The sequence below is a fragment of the Cupressus sempervirens genome, chromosome 3, assembly GCF_028749045.1.
Source record: "Cupressus sempervirens isolate cs-2001-9-10 chromosome 3, ASM2874904v1, whole genome shotgun sequence".
NCBI lineage: Eukaryota > Viridiplantae > Streptophyta > Pinopsida > Cupressales > Cupressaceae > Cupressus > Cupressus sempervirens.
Genome location: NC_143120.1, coordinates 272,049,516 through 272,066,065, shown reverse-complemented (window position 1 = coordinate 272,066,065; position 16,550 = coordinate 272,049,516). Strand labels below are relative to the sequence as shown.

Sequence of the window (16,550 nt, the reverse complement as noted above, 5' to 3'; positions counted from 1 at the left end):
TAATAGCACTCCAAATGGTGTCAAAATATTTTCTCTATTGAGAGAGTGAAGATTACAAATGCCATTGCTGGTTAAGCATATCAAACATTGGAAGATGGGGTGAGGGCCATCGGTATCCCATACTAGGCTTATAATTGGCAAATGGAGTGGCAGGATACCACTTCCAATCATGCCACCAAGGCTGACTAGCCTGAATCCCCACCTTATGAATAAGGTGCACAAGGATGGAAGATAGCAGAAGGTCAAAAGTTTGTTGATCCATATTGACAAGGCGGTACTAAACTTGCATATCTTCCCATGACCTGAAACTCATGGTGACTCTTGAAAAGAGATCCTTAGGAGTGCGGATGCCACATTTGAAAAAATGCAGAGCACTGGCACCTTGAATCTTGGCGAGAGGAGTACCCCGAATTGCAAACAAGGGAGACCACCAAATGTTTTGTTGATTCAAGGAAAGCCCATTGCAAAACTCGTCTCCAGCCCAATGAAGCCATGGCTTAAGAGCTTCTCAGGCTTTCCAGATACTCTTAATAAAAAATGAGCCCTAAATGGCCACTAGTTCATGCATGATGAGAAGGGTTTGAAAACCTATCCCCTTCCACACAGGCCTATTGACAGGGAAGCCGAAAGAAATGAAGTGCCTTACCAGAATCTTCCAGGATTTTTCCTTAGAGATAGCTTAGATAATCCATTTTGCATAGAGAGCAAGGCCTTATTTCCACATGGAAAGCAGGCCAAGACCATCAAACTCCCTTGGGAGACAACAAAAATCCCAAGCAACTCTGTGAAAACCATGATGGTTAGAACTAGAAGCCCAAAGAAAATCTCTGAGCAAGTGTTCCAGCTTGAGGTAGGAAGCTTTGGATGGCACCCAATAGGAAGAATAGTAGACATGGGTGGTGGCTAGAATCTTAGAACAAATCTAGAATTTACTAGGAAGAGAAAGTGGCTTGGTAATCCAATAGTCGAGCTTTTTGCTAATCTTGGCAATTACAACATTCCAAAGCTCCACAGAAGAGGCCTAGAAGGCAAAGGGAATGCCAAGAAAGTAGAAGATTTCCCTGTGAGTAACCCATTTCCACTAGAACTGGCTGAGCCAAGGTGGAGCTGGCAAAAAATACTAGTGGTAGCAAAGCATTTTATGCCATTGGATGGTAGAGCCAGAGGCTTGACAAAAGCTGTCCAGACAATTTAAAGCATTTTTGATGTTTTCTTCATCCTCAAGAAGCGTAAGAAAGGAATCATCAGCAAAATGGCCATTAACTAGCTGGGAGGAATAATCAGGCAAGGAAATGCCATAAACCAGTCCTGAAGACACAGAATGAGCTAACAAATAGCCAAAACTTTTAGCAACAAGGACATAAAGCACTGGAGCTAGAGGGCAACCTAGCCTGATTGAACAAAAAATTCCAAAAGCCTCAAATTGTGAATTATTGATGGTAATGCAAGCGTTAGCATCTCCACGGACTGAAAAAAATTGGGATGAAAACCTAGAGTCTAAAGCATAGCCAAGATGAAGGGCCATTCAATGCGATCATAGGCTTTAGCAAAATCAATCTTTAAAAAGATAGCCTGTTGTTTGGACTTGCGAGACCATTCCATACCTTCCTAGACAACAATGATGTTGTCAAGAATATATCTGGCCTTGATGAAGCCAGTTTGCTCAGGTCGCACAATTAAAGGCAACATGTGCCTAATTTTGAGAGAGAGCACCTTGGCAATGATCTTATAAGACACATTCAGAAGGGTAATGGGCCTCCAATTGCAAACGTCCTCAGGATCACCAGATTTAGGTATGAATTTGATATTCCCTTTATTTATTATCGCTCCTAAGCTTTTAGTATGATATGCTTCGAGATAGACTTTGTCTAGGTCAGGACCTATTTGTTCCCAGAGGTGTTTGTAAAATTCATAGGGAAAGCCATCACACCCAGGAGACTTGTCATTTGCCATGGAGTAAACTACCTCTTTAAGGTCTCTGAGGGAAAGAAGTTTCTCATAGAAAGCACATTGCTCAACCGCAAGGCGGTTTGGAGTTATAGAGATACACTTTTTGAGAGCCTCCTCTTAAGCAACCGAATTTCCCTATGAAGAAAAAACATTCTCATAATGATGAACAAATGGTTGCAGGATGTCAGGGAGATTGGATAGAATAGTCATTCCCTGTTTGATCTTTTTAATCCCAACATTGGTATGATGGGCCCAGAGAGCTTGAAAGAACTCCTTCGAGGCTTTATCATCGACCTCCAACCAGTGGAGACAAACCTTGATTTGAGCTCCATGGGCAACATAGTTGTCAGCAATTTTCTTGTCACAACGAAGCTTGGCAAGATTGATTTGCAAATCCACATCAAAGGGGTTGAAGGTGAGGGCCTTAGAGGCTTTTTTGAGGGCAAGGGTATTGGCTTCATAAGAGCATTTCTTGAAAATGTCTAGCTAGTGCCCATAGATGCGCAAAAACTACACAGTTCTAGTAATAACATCATTCCACCATTGAATCCATCCCCGCTAGGATGGCGGATGTGGCTCCGAATTCCAGACACGTAGGATGTGCGAGATGGTAGAAGCATGTAGAAAAATAGACTTGTTGAGGAAAAACTGAGACTTGGCCACCTTGGGGACAACTGTTTGCCAAGAAATGACAAAATAAACGGGATAGTGGTCAGATAATGTCACATCTGTCAGGGGCATGACAGACAAATCTCGATCTTCAAAAAAAGAGAAAAAAGATTGTGCAGAGATCATAGCATGATCAAAATGCTTTAAAATGCAGTTAGAGCCAACTCAAAAGTTGGACCAGGTGTGCCAAACCCCACTACCTTGGTGGTAGTTTGTATTGGGATAAAAAAGGGCCAATTTATTTTGCATGTAGTACCAAGCTTCTCTTTCCCCAGCTATCCACCGACGGGGTAGAATACCATATTTGTCAGATGCAACTTCAACCATATTAAAGTCCCCACACATGACCCAAGTAGTAGGAGGCAAGTTGTAAGCTAGCCAAACCCACATCTGGGACCTTTCCATAGCATCATTGGAGGCATAAACATTAATGGCTCCAAAAGAATGATTGTGAATGGAAAGGAAAAGCTAGATAATTCTATGTGTTGGGTCAGAACTGTGCAAAATAATAGCAGAATGAAGGCAAGGTGATAGGAGAGTAACTACACCACCTCAGCTCGGTTCATGCTGAGAGGAAAATAGAATGCCATCTTGCCAAATGACGCGACACGCAGCAGAAAGCATGAAACTAGAAATCTTGACTTCTTGCACGCAGAGAAAATCTAAATTACCAAGTCTACGACGGGTATCTTGGACATAGAATTTTCTGGAGAGGTTAGAAAGACCTTGAACATTCTAGGAGAGGAAGTTCATGAGAACTCTTCCATATCATCCTCGTCCTTAAGGGAGGAGTAGCTATTGTGCAAGAAGGTAGAAACCGAGTGGAAGTCAGACGAGAGATTGTCTAGCCTAACAGCCTATTGTTTCACTTCTAGTTTCTTCGCACATCCAAGAGGACTACGAGAATTCCTTATAACTGATGGCACGATGGAAGAAACTGCAATAGGAGCACAAACCCCAGCCAAGGCTAAAACCTTGGCGACCGCCGTAATCCCCTACGTACTAGTAGGGTTTGGAACTTGTGAAAACCCTCAGATTAGGCATTGTGGAAGCCACTTGTGTCCCCATGCTAGCCGGTGCAGATGATCCTATAGGAATAGGAGGAACCACGACGATCGCCTTATAAGATGGCTTGGGGGATGAGGGATTCAAGGGACTCTTGCCCTTGCACCCAACAATAACCCATTCTTCCTTTTTTCCTTTGGCCTATTTGGCAGGTTCTTCTTTAGGTGTGGGCTTGGCCCTAGGCATAGCTAGAGGGCAATCCTTGATCTTGTGTTCTGCAAACTGGCACCTATAACAGGTGTTGGGTAAATTCAAGTAAAGCACCTTCTGGGAGAAGGTTTGATCTCTAATCTAGATTTCCACATAATCCTTAAGATCCTTGGAAAGATCAACTTCGACGCAAATGCGTCGCTATGGGTGGGCATTAAAAAATTTCTCATGCTCCTTAGTGACAACTTTGCCAAGGGTTTTGGCAATGCACTCAATGAAAGGCCAACATGGCAAGGGAAGATCTGGAAACTTGACCCATACAGGAACCCTAAGCTTTTTATCATCTGAGACTGTGAAGTCTCGGGACCATTTTTGGAAAAAAAGCAGAGAGGAATGCACAGACCAAGGTTCATTGTTAAAGACCACGTCTACTTGCGACAGGTTAGCAAAGTGAAATAAAAAAAACCTTTGGTAAGGTTTTGCATAGCATCAAGGTAGACTCCATGAGGAGTCCAACATTTGTTAACCCAGTCTCGGAGCATAGCTTCAGGAGGAGTCCTACTAAAAAAATAACCTATCAAAGTATGGTGTTCTAACTAGTCACAAGTAGCATCAAATTCTTGTAAAGGAAGGATAATATTAGGATTACCTTGTGAAAGACCTTCAGGAAAAACTTGAATGGGTATTTGTTTTGAGGTAGTGCCATGGCATTCCAAAGCAACAACGAAAGAACTAGAAACAACTGGTTCACCGCTGGCTAGAGCCATTATATCCTAACCTAAAAGCTCCCACAATAATTGCAGCTTGACAAGTGGTGCCTACAAGAGGGAAGCTCAGACAAAGAGTCATACACAAAAAAATTGGAAGTTCACATGAAGCAAGAGACCCTCGCCAATGTATGTTGAATATCATAATTTTTTATTTTGATTCAAATAGATTTATTTTGAAAAATGTGGTGGGAGATGAAAACTATCGATTTCAAGTGAGTTGAAATTTGAATTATTATAAAAGACAAACTATTGGTCAAAAGCCAAATTTTTTATTATTGTTACATCTAGATATATATGTCATCTATAACATAATATGAGATCAAAGGGAAAAAAGTTTATTTCCATATTATTTTGTGGTAGGAACTATGTCATAATTACAATTTGAAAGGTGAACTTTGAGGGTGGGGGGGTGAATTAGTAGTTCAAATATATCCATCTCATATATTGAATAGATAAACTAAAATAACATGTAAAGCATATGCATCTAAATCATGTAGATATGAAAATATTCACACATATAACACCAAATATGATTACACAGAAACCCTCCAAGTGAGAAGGTAAAACTGGGCTGGGGATGACACCCACAAATATTTACTACTATAGCAATAAAGTGTGTCTAATGAAGGTTACAATCTTTTGACTATGAAACATGATCTACCCTATGAAAGGTTTGCCTTGTTAAAGGCTTACAAAGATTGTTAGGTGTTACCTTGTTAGAGGATTTCAACACCTTGTTAGACGTGTGCCTTGTTAGAGGACTTCAACTTACAACTAAGTAACCACCCTGTTAAAGGATTTCATACATCCTGTTAATACTACTCTACTTAAGAGATTTGACTAAAATCACCTATTAAAATGTCTCAGCAGAGATCTAGCAGTTAGCACTTGCTTGCCTGATAACAAATCACCTCTAAACAATGTCCTCTTGATCCTTCTCAATCAGATGTCTCAATGTTGTATCCTTTCCTTTGTCCTTTGTTCTCTAATTGATTCTACGATTCACTCTTTCTTCTAATTCACCATGAATGCTCTATTTTTGCATGCAAACTATTCTCTTTTTCTCCTTCAATTCCTTACTCACTCTCTATAAAAGTTTAGGGTTTCATCCTCCTTAAGAAGACTTTGGTGGCTTAGGGTTAGGTATGAATCTATGGATGAGATTCATCCATTTTTCTGCTTAATCCTTCCCATTTTCTTATTGGTTTCATGTAATTGCATAGGGAATCTAGATAGAGATTCATCCTTATCTCCAAAATATTGAAATATAATATTAAGTTGGCTCAAAAATGGTTTACATAGGTGTTTATGACATTACAAAAAAATATGTCAAAACTATCTTACTTGGCATATGAAGTTTTTGATGCTTGTCATGCACTAGTCTTTATACTATGACTCGGCACTTGTATTTCTCAGCATCCACTATGACTCAACACTTGTATTGCTCAACATCCACTATTTACTTGGCTCTTGAATTACCTGACATGGTCTATCTATTCAGCTTTTATATTATTTAGAATATACTGCTTGCTTGACACTTGAGTGACTTGGTGTATGATTGAATTATCAATCATTAAAACTCAACATAGTCTAATATTTACATGTTGTGCTCGGCAGTCTAGTAGTTACATGTTGTGCTCGGCATAAATTGAGTAAGTAGCTTAAGTGTGTTGACACCCACTTGTCAAAACCAATCTGAGAACAACAATCTTCCCCTTTGACATGAGTGTCAAAAACACTTGAGTATACATTAACATCCATATTCTCTCAAGCATAACATATCCATAACTCATCTTATATATACAAAATTTCAAAATTTCAAAAAAAATTGTAATAACTTAGATACCTCAAAATTTGATAACTCCCACTAAGTTAGTGTGTCTGTTCTATAACCAAAATTCTCTACTCCCTCTAAGTAAATGTGTCTTTGCTAATACACTTTGACTTCAATGCAATGTGTTACAGATATGCTCTCCCTTAGTTGAAATCTCTCTCTCTTTTTGTCCTTTCTACCCCAAAAAGATATATATCTACCCCTTTTCTCCTTTTTTTTATTCGCCCTGCTACTATATGCTCCCTCTTTTAATTTCTCTCCCCCTTTTTGACACTTATGTTAAATAAGCTATACACCTATGGTGTGTTTTTCCAAAAAAGATTTACAGACACACAACATCCAATGACTTTATTTGAATTGGAAGCTTGACAACAAGGTGTACTAGACCATCTAAAGTAGAAATAATGGGGTCTTTCTTTAGTAGAGTTTCAACATAGCCTAGATCCTTGTGCAATATCTCAATGTATGGGGTGAGGGTAGCTTGTATGCTTATCAATTTGGCTCTAATGTTAGCCTCATCTATTGTTAAGACAACTAACTAACTCTGTGTCTGAAGCAATGCCCTAAACTGCTTCTCACTCTTAGCTAGATTTGTAGGTAGTCTTGCACTTGACATAGATATTTGACTTTCCAGGCTCAGAATGTGACTTCTAGTCTCTTGGAAAAAGAGTGTAGGATTGCATAGTTTTGTGTACAATGAGAATATGTTCTCAAGTACCTTCTTCACATCCTCAACCTTGGTTGCCAATGCAACTTGAGTTACTACTTTATCACCTAATATTTTCTCATTTACTCTATTTTGGAACTTCTTTTCTAACCATTCTAAAAAAATTGCATTTGTATCAAGGTCTTGATTACTGACCTTCTCCACTATATTTGTGAGTTTTTCTATTAGTGGCTTCATCTCTTCAGGTGCTGGTAGACTAAATGCATCTAGAAAGATGTCCTTAATATCTTAAAGTGCTTGCTTCTACCTATGTTATCTCCTAAGCATTTCTTGATGCTTCTTCCTTTCTAAGACTTGTTGTAAAATGCCTATTTGTTTCAATGTCATAGTATCATAATCATACTTTAGAATAATAATTTATTATTCAAGGCTTATGTCTCCATAATGTATTACATTTTCAAACTTTGATGAGCTTGGGCTTGGCACTCAGATCTGCAAGGGAGTAGCATCCGTGGTCATCTTCTGAAGTGTTTTTGTGGAAGGAGTGCTAGATGGTGGTAAGGCTACCAATGCTTGCATGGCCACTTGTTCCTTCACCTTTGGTTCTGTCTCTTTAGGCTTGCCATATTCTATCACTATGACCTAGTTTGCACCTTGTTCTTGTGTTGTAGGTACAAATGAATCTATCTACCCTGGTTCCATCTATTGTCCTACAGTGGTGTCTTTTTCTTTTGCTTTCTTCTCAATATTAACAACCTTAAAAATTGTATCAATCTTTGTAGATATAACTTCTATCTTGAAGACCAAAGATTGTATATAAGTAGCTAGAGGGATGATGGAAGGTGGTTCTTGTGGGTTCACCTTTTCCCTTGTGACATTAGTTACTACCTCTTGTAGCTCATTTACACTCACCCAAATTGGATTGCTACATAGTTTGGCTTGCAATGTAGATTGATCTAAGATCTTCTTAAAGTCTTTTGTAGTAAGAGGATTGATGTTGTGAGCTGATGGATCAAAGAAATCCTTTATAGTTATAGCTTTAGTTATTTTGGTTGTGTTATGGGGAGGACTGACACTCGACAATTGTGTGTCATGCACACTCTATTCTTCTAGCTACTCAAGCTCAGTTGTTGCCTTGTCATCTTCTTTTTTATCTATCTCTCCTCCACCTATGTTATCTTTGTCATCATCCTCTTTGTCATCATCATCTTCATCATAATCCTTAACCTCTATAGGACTAGTTTTGCCTTTCTTGACAGTGGCCAACCCATAAATGAGTTTCCAAATTTGTGTAGATTTCTTAACAACATCTTCAATATTATTTTGGAGAAAGCTAATGGCTCTGTGTTTAGGTGTGAACCTAATTGCATATTTCTTTATTTCCTTAGCAATTTGTCCCTTAGTCAACTCAAGAATTACTTGGGCCAATGTTGTCTCCTTGATTTGTATTTCCAAATTTACACAATAATGCCATTTTTTCTCAACAATATCATATAGATTTTTAGCTATTGATTTGGAAAATTCTAGTGGTGTTATCTTAAACTTTGAAATCATGGCATATAATGCCTCTTCCACTTGGTTCTTCTCCACTTTTCCCAATTTATCAAACTCAACATGATTAAAACTTGAAAGATTTGCATTGTTTTTAACATTTTCACAAAGATTCTCATACTCTAAGAGAGGATTGTGATTCAACACCTTGAATTGGCTGTTGTCATCTAATTCTGTCTTCTCTTCATCAGAATCTAGTTGAGCCACATACTTCTTTCTCTATCTTTTCTACTCCTATCCTCCTTGCTTTGTTTTCTTTTTATATTATCTAGCCTTTTGTGTTGTAGCACTTGTGTTGGCTCTAGTTGTAGGTGCAATGGGCCTTAGTTGTCTTGGTTTAGCAAGTTTTTTAGTCCTTTCTACTGGCTATGCCTTTGCCTTCCTTTTCTTTTGCTCGACAAGAGTGGGTACTTCCTTCGCTTCTTCTCTCTCGGCACCTTTAGTCTCCTCCTCTTCTTTTTCTTCTCCCATGCCCTATCTTAATGCTAGATGTTCTCCATCTTGATTTTGTTCTTCCTCTTCATCCTCTTCTTCTTCTTCCTATTCCTCCTCAACAACCTCTCCAAATTTTTCTTTCAAATTCTTTACTATCTTTTTATTTTTCTTCATGGTAGAGGTAGTCTTAAAATTCATGGTAATCTTAGACTTTACCATCTCATAGTTTCCAAAAACTTTTGCAGTCTTGTCTACTTCTTTTACAAGTAGGGTTGTTATTGTTTCTAAGGCTTTATCTACATTTACCTCATGTCCTAAGGGTCTCAACCATCTCACCCTTGGTGTAGCAACTTGTACAAATGTGTAATCAACATCCACAAGAAAAAAAAATCATCATAGTACTTTTCAACTAAGGATACTAGTATTCTGAGTCTCTACTTCATTGAGTCATGCTTGTTTCAAAGTTTTCTCCTAGCTACTCAATGTATTCACCAATCCATACTACAACTAATCTGTTAGTCTTCCATCCTTCTATTCCAAATGAGGGAAATGTTTTTTATACATAAAATAATATGAAAATCAATATTAAACCAAACTTGCATTGTGCATTCTTGATTTTCCTTATTTCTCCAAGGTTCTCCATAATTTTTCTCAATTAAAGTTCTACTAGATCATATGTATGATCTTTCTTAACGATCTTATAAGCAACATCCACAACTATATAGGGTACACTATTCAATCTAGTAGATTGATAGAACTTATGTGATATTACCCTTACAAAAAGGTTAATAAGAGGATCATTGGTTGTATCTATTGTCATACATATCTTATTCCAGACTGCTCCAATATTCTTTTCAACCATTTTCTTGGAATCACTTCTAAGTGTCTTGGGACGATCTAGGGTTGGGTAGCCAATAACCCTATGAATTATTCTCTCGTCAATTTTGATTTGTTTATTATCTAGCCATAAGGAACCATCATGAATTTAGCTCAGCACAATTCGTACCCACTCTGTTTTGAATACATTTGGAAAATCTAGGGTTCATGTTAAACCCTATTTTCTCAACAATTTTATATTCTTCCTTCAAAAAACCATTTTCAAAAAGTTTTTTGTATGCCTCTCTAATATCCATGGCACCAATTCTTCCTATCTTGCAATTGTAGCATTTCCTCACATCTTGTACCATTATTACATTTGGCAAGATCATAGACAATGCACTGGAAGGATCTTGTTTATATGTGATGTTAGGAATGGCTTTAAATACAAGCTGCTTAACTTTATTACTAACTAGCTAAACATTTAAAACTTCCTTCCCTTCAACATTTTTCAAACTTGATTCCATTTTATTAAACTAGAGTTTATGAAAACTTAAATTGCATAGCTTGACTCTTGATAAATACCTTGCAAGATCAGATGGAATGGTGATGAATCGCTGCACAAATCTTCTACAATCACTTCTAAAGAATTTCTTGATCACCTCTTAGTCTTCTTGCTCTTTCTCAATTTTGAAATGATGAAAAATGAGTTAAAATCAATCATATACCCTTTGAAAACCTTGCATTTAATGCTAAGTGCTTACACAGTTGTAAGCTCAGCAATAACCAGTTTTAGGTTCACTTGACATTTGTTGATATTTCCATTGCTGAACAACCATTGCAAGCTCAACATCAACTACTTAGTTTGATATCTCAACATCTTCTAACATTCCACTCGACATATATAGGAAACTCTTTGTACTCGGCATCAACATGAAAAACTTAAAGATTTGTTTTAATTTTTGACAACTTCTTGCATCTTTGTTCATGCTAATATAATCTTTTTCATACTAGAACCTTTTTGGAACTGATGTATGATATAACTTTCAAATATCAGTCCCACATACCTTTTGTTTGCCTAATTTGATGAAGTGTGATCACTTGACCCATTGGGTGAAGTGATCCCTTCTCTATTTGATATGTTACAAACATCTTTCTTTTTTCATGTCTTATTCATCTCTTCTTTGATGTGTTCAATGTTCGACTTGACTTTTCCTTTATCAAATTCCCAACTTGGTGCCTTGGACTCTGTTGCACAATACCTACTGATATGACTAGTTTTTAAACAATTCAAACATGTAGTTTGACTTAACCACCTTCACTAGTTACCTCTGAAGTGTGTCCTAATATAATTCTCATGAGTATGTCCATATTCTTGACAGTAATGATAGCTATATTTAGAATTATAATCCTAGTTATAAGAGTTTCTATTATTTCTTACCTTTGCTTGTTTGTTTGATGAACACATGTATTTGGATTTGCATTCAAAAGATCTGTGTCCATACTTCTAACATATCCTTCAAATCTTTGTGTATGCATGGTCTTGTTTCTACATTCATGTGCTTGATGACATTTCTTGTTGCACTCATGACAACTAGTCATATTCTTAGGCTTGACATTCTAGTTTGTAACCTTGCTCCTACACACATTAGCAATATGTCCTTTCTTACCACAATTATGACAAGTAGGTTTGGAGTTCTTACCTTTAATGTTCCTTTCTTCTACACTTTTGGACGATTCTCCTTCTTTAGTGCTTGTGTATCTCAATCCTGATGTATCATTCTTGGATTTAGGAGATCTAAATAATTGCTCAAAGTATTTGATGGCTTCATTTAGCTTGTTGAAACTTTCAGAAAATTCCTTTTCTCTTTATAGATCATCATGCAATTGTTCATTTTGCAGCCTCAATGTAGTTATCTCAATGTCCCTAACATTTAACTTAAAGTTGGCACTCATCAATTGACCTGGAGTATCCAATTGTATGTTGGAGATCTTGGTTAGCTCTATTGACTTCTCTTCTAGTTTTTTGTTCAAGATTCTTTTTTCTTCTTCAATCATGACTTTGTCTTCCATAGCTTTCTTCTTTTGTTCAGTTACCTCACATAACAGCATGGCTTGAGATTATTGCTCTAGCTTGAGATTTCTAATTTTCTCATCTTGTATTCTATTCTCTTTTATCAGATCTCCAATTGCTAAATCAACTTCATTGAAGTCACCATTGGCAAATAGCTTGGTAATGTCAATCTCGTTGTATTGTGTGCCATTTTCTACAATTGCAATTTCTTTCCTTCTCTTCAAGGACTTCTTTAATTTTTCTCTTGCTTCATCCAATTGATGTAGAATGAGTTGGATCTCAATTCCTTGATTCTTAATAATATTTCCCAATTTGTAAACTTCCATTTCAAAATCTTTCCTCAAAGCTACAAAGCTTCTCCTTTTGAGAACTTAGCTCTGATACCAATTGTTGGAATTACAATAGGAAAGGTGAACTTATGGGGGGTGGGTTGAATCAATAGTTCAAACTTGGATCCATAAAACTTTCACCATATATCCATCTGATACATTCAATAGATAAACTAAAATAACATGTAAAGCATATGCATCTAAATCATGTAAACATTCACACATATAATACTAGATATGATTACCCAGAAACCCTCCAAGTAAGAAGGTCAAATTCGAGTGGGGATGACACCCATAAATGTTCACTATTGCAGCAATAAAGCATATCAAATAAAGGTTACAATGTTTTGACCATGAAACATGATCTACCATGCGAAAGGTCTACCTTGTTAAAGGCTTACAAAGACTATTAGGTCTCACCTTGTTAGAGGATTTCAATACCCTATTAGAAGTGTGCCTTATTAGAGGACTTCAACTTACAACTAGGTAAGCACCCTATTAAAGGATTTCATATAGCTTGTTAGGACTACTCTACTTAAGAGATTTGACTGAAATCACCTGTTAAAATGTCTCAGCATAGATCTTGTGGCTAGCACTTTCTTGCTTGATAATAGATCACCTCTAAACAATGTCTTCTTGATCCTTCTTGATCAGATGTCTCAATGTTGTATCCTTTGCTTTATCCTTTGTTCTTCTCTAACTAATTCTACAATTCACTCTTTCTTCTAAGTTACCATGAATACTCTATTTTTGCATACAAACCATTTTCTTTTTCTCCTTCAATTCCTTACTCACTCTCTATAAAAGTTTAGGGTTTTGTCCTCCTTAAGAAGACTTTGGTGGCTTAGGGTTAGATATGAATCTATAATTGAGATTCATCCATTTTGCTACTTAATCCTTTCCATTTTCTAATTGGATGCATGTAATTTCATACATAATCCAAATAGAGATTCATACTCATCTCTAAAATATCGAAATATAATCTTAAAGTCAGCTCAAAAATGGTTTACATAGTTATTTGTGCCATTAGAAACAAATATGTCAAAGCTATCTTATTTGACATATGAAGTTTTTGATGCTCGACATGCACTAATATTTATACTGTGACTCAACACCTATATTGCTTGATATCAACTATTTACTCAACTCCTAAATCACTTGGCATGGTCTATCTACTCAACTTCTATGTCACTTGGCATATACTATTTTCTCGACACTTGAGTGACTCAGCATATAAGTGATTTGGCATTCATTGCAACTCAGCATGGTCTAATATTTACATGTTGTGCTCGGCATGCATTACTAGTTCGGCATGAATTGAGTAAGTAGCTTAAGTCTGTTGACACTCACTTGTCAAAACTAACATGAGATCAACAAACTAGACACCTATTTTTTAGCAAATAAAAAATCATCCTTAAAACTTAGGAAAATATATCAATTCCTTTTCCAAATAATCATTAAAATTAATAATCATAAACTTCATTTTCAAATTCTAAATAATAATAACATTTTTATGTCTTTGAAGTTGAACAATTGTGCTCTTCTTAGCCTTTTCCTTCATAAAAGAGTGACATAGCTTTTTGCTTTTACCAATTATTTCTAGGAAAATCATATATACATGAAATTCCTATTATAACAAGTTCATATATATTGGTATAATTTTTATTTTCATTGTTTCCCTATTGTTCTTAAATATTTTCTATCTTTTCTAATCCCGTGGAGTCTTTTTTTTCAAGTTAAATTTCTATTTGAAACCTAAACTTCCAATAATTATTTAATTGATACTCTCTCTCTCTCTCTCTCTCTCTGTGTTTCGTTATTGTAAAATCTATAAGATTTTCATCATAGTAGTATCAAATGAAGAAGGAATGCTTGAGAGGATATTAGAAATTATGGTAGAATTGTCATATAAAGGGGAAAAAGAATAAGTCTAGTGGAGTATGAAGGTATTGATGTAGAAGAAGAAGAATAAGAAGAGAAACCCCAAATCAATGATAGAAATCTTGAAGAAAAAATTACAAAAGATGAGAGATTTATAAGATGAATCATAAGCATGGAATCTAAGCCCAAAGTAAAGGTTTATAGATATTTAAGAAGTGTTAGTGGTAAGTGCTAATCTTAAAATTTTACACCTTGAATGATAATCAACATTATGAAAAGTCTTAGTATTGTGGGATTGAAATTTCTAGTACTTAGAGAATAGTCTCTGAAATTGAGGAGCCTAATCTCAATGAATAGGAGCATAGAAGAGAAGAAAAAATCTAAACTAAGGATAATGTACAAGATCATTTCATTATTTAATCACAAACTTTCTTGGACACAAAGATGTAAGCATAGAATCAAGATATATCTATTGTCCCATAAATTAGCATAGTATACAGCAATCACTTCATAGTCAAAATGAAAACTTTAAAATAAGCTGCTAGATACAAATGCAAACATTCATATCATGCATAATACATTAATATCTGCTCTTCCTTCCAATAAGAAGTTATCAGTTATGAATTAATAATTTTCTTTTGGATTAATATATTGAATCTAATGGTCAATAATAAATCACCAATTTTTCATCATTTCTCTCCAATATGTGGTATCGAAGCAGATCAATAATTGATGCCACGGTTGCGGCCTAGTTTATGTCCATAATGATCTGAGATGCCTACAATCTAATTGTCTATGGAGACAAGCCATACATCAAGCACATATTATTTTGGTGTATATTAAGGAGCACAAAATAGGTGAACATAACATCAAAGAGACTATGTACTTGTGCTGAGGTTTGACATGGGTGCACGAATATTGGTATTTCCATCGCTAAGGCTTGTAGTTATTGAATATTTTCTTCTAAACTGTACTAGATCCATGTTAGCCCTCTAAGCTACAAGTAAAAATAAAATTTTATTATCTGTAAACTATTTTTATCAAAGGGAATTGACTATGTGCCATAGGAGGTATTAAATCCTGGTGGGTTTTTGGACTGAATGAAAGCATTCATATCTGGTCCTCTCTCCAGCAAGTATGAAAGAGGAGTTGCTTTCCTATTTTCTACTCGCTTTCTTATACAAATAACTAAATCCTTGCAGAACTCATTGACATGCCTGAACACAATATCGACTTTGCCTAGTCCTTGCATATTCATGACCTTCCTATACAAATTACAGAAAATTTAGTCTATTTATAAAACATGTGATCACATATGACTCTTGTGAACATTTAAATATAGAATATCCATCTGTAGCATCTTCTTGGGCATTGGTGATGTTCGTTGTTTAAATTAAGCATTAAATCCTATAGCATTCATACGCATACAGAGGAGAACTGGAATACCCTTGACATTGTAGATGTATAGACGTGAAGTAGTTTGATTATATTGAGAATATGCCAAGTCATCCAAAGGTAAATTACTCTAGTATGGTTATGATTGACCTTTTAGAGAAATGAATATTATTATTCTTATATGGGATTTTGAATTTATTTCCTAGCATTGTTTCTATTTCTATAGTTAATGAAAATGATGTAGCGATTTAATGGATTAGCACTTTGATCATCATGAATTTTAAGAGTACTATACATAATCATGACAATAGATCGCTAGATATCATCTCTTTCAGTTCAACTCAAATAAACAAATTGAATGCTTTCCTTGCAAAACAGGGATGACTCGTCAAGTTTAACTGGTGAAAAGACTGCAGTTCCAAATCTTAATTCAGCAAGAGGATTCGAAGTGATAGACGACATCAAAACCCAAGTCGAGAAAGTTTGCAGTGGAGTGATTTCATGTGCTGATATTTTAACAATTGCTGCTCGTGATTCAGTTGTAGAAGTAAGCCATATCTAAATCCTTCTATTCTTCATTTGCTGCGCATACCTTCAAGATCTCGTCCTAGATTCACAGCGTGATCAATATTGTTGTTGTCTTTTAGTTGGGAGGTCCTTCTTGGACTGTTCCATTGGGAAGAAGGGATTCCAATAAAATAGTCGTTGATAGGATTAATGAAAAATAATAATAATCATAAAGCAGATGATTTTTATTTAGTGGTAAACAAATCTAAATAAGTTGGGATTAGCTAACCGTTTCAGATACAATGGATATTTTTGGTACTTTTCAAAAGAAAAATAAAATAAATTGTTATATATGAACAGGAAATGGGTAATATAAATCCAATAGTAGAGTTTAAACATAACGTTGCTCAATGTTTCAATGCTAAAAAACAAATGAATAAAACAAAATAAAAATACA

At 35.9% G+C, this 16,550-nt stretch overlaps 1 protein-coding gene across 1 annotated transcript; it reads left to right on the top strand.

Moving 5' to 3' along the window:
* Positions 1-2,513: 2,513 nt before the first annotated feature.
* LOC149565974 (peroxidase-like) lies at positions 2,514-16,314 on the top strand. The gene is made up of 3 exons (XM_089816418.1): positions 2,514-2,560; positions 15,965-16,133; positions 16,234-16,314. Exons 1-3 carry the CDS (start codon positions 2,514-2,516, stop codon positions 16,312-16,314), a joined length of 297 nt encoding a protein of 98 aa, XP_089672544.1.
* Positions 16,315-16,550: the final 236 nt, after the last annotated feature.

What these genes read in the sequence shown, in the direction of transcription:
- LOC149565974 (XM_089816418.1), top strand. Translation starts at nt 2,514, where the DNA reads ATGGCGGATGTGGCTCCGAATTCCAGACACGTAGGATGTGCGAGATG. An exon ending in CACGTAGGATGTGCGAGATG is followed by an intron (nt 2,561 to 15,964) that starts GTAGAAGCATGT and finishes CTTGCAAAACAG; the next exon opens with GGATGACTCGTCAAGTTTAA. An exon ending in CTCGTGATTCAGTTGTAGAA is followed by an intron (nt 16,134 to 16,233) that starts GTAAGCCATATC and finishes GTTGTCTTTTAG; the next exon opens with TTGGGAGGTCCTTCTTGGAC.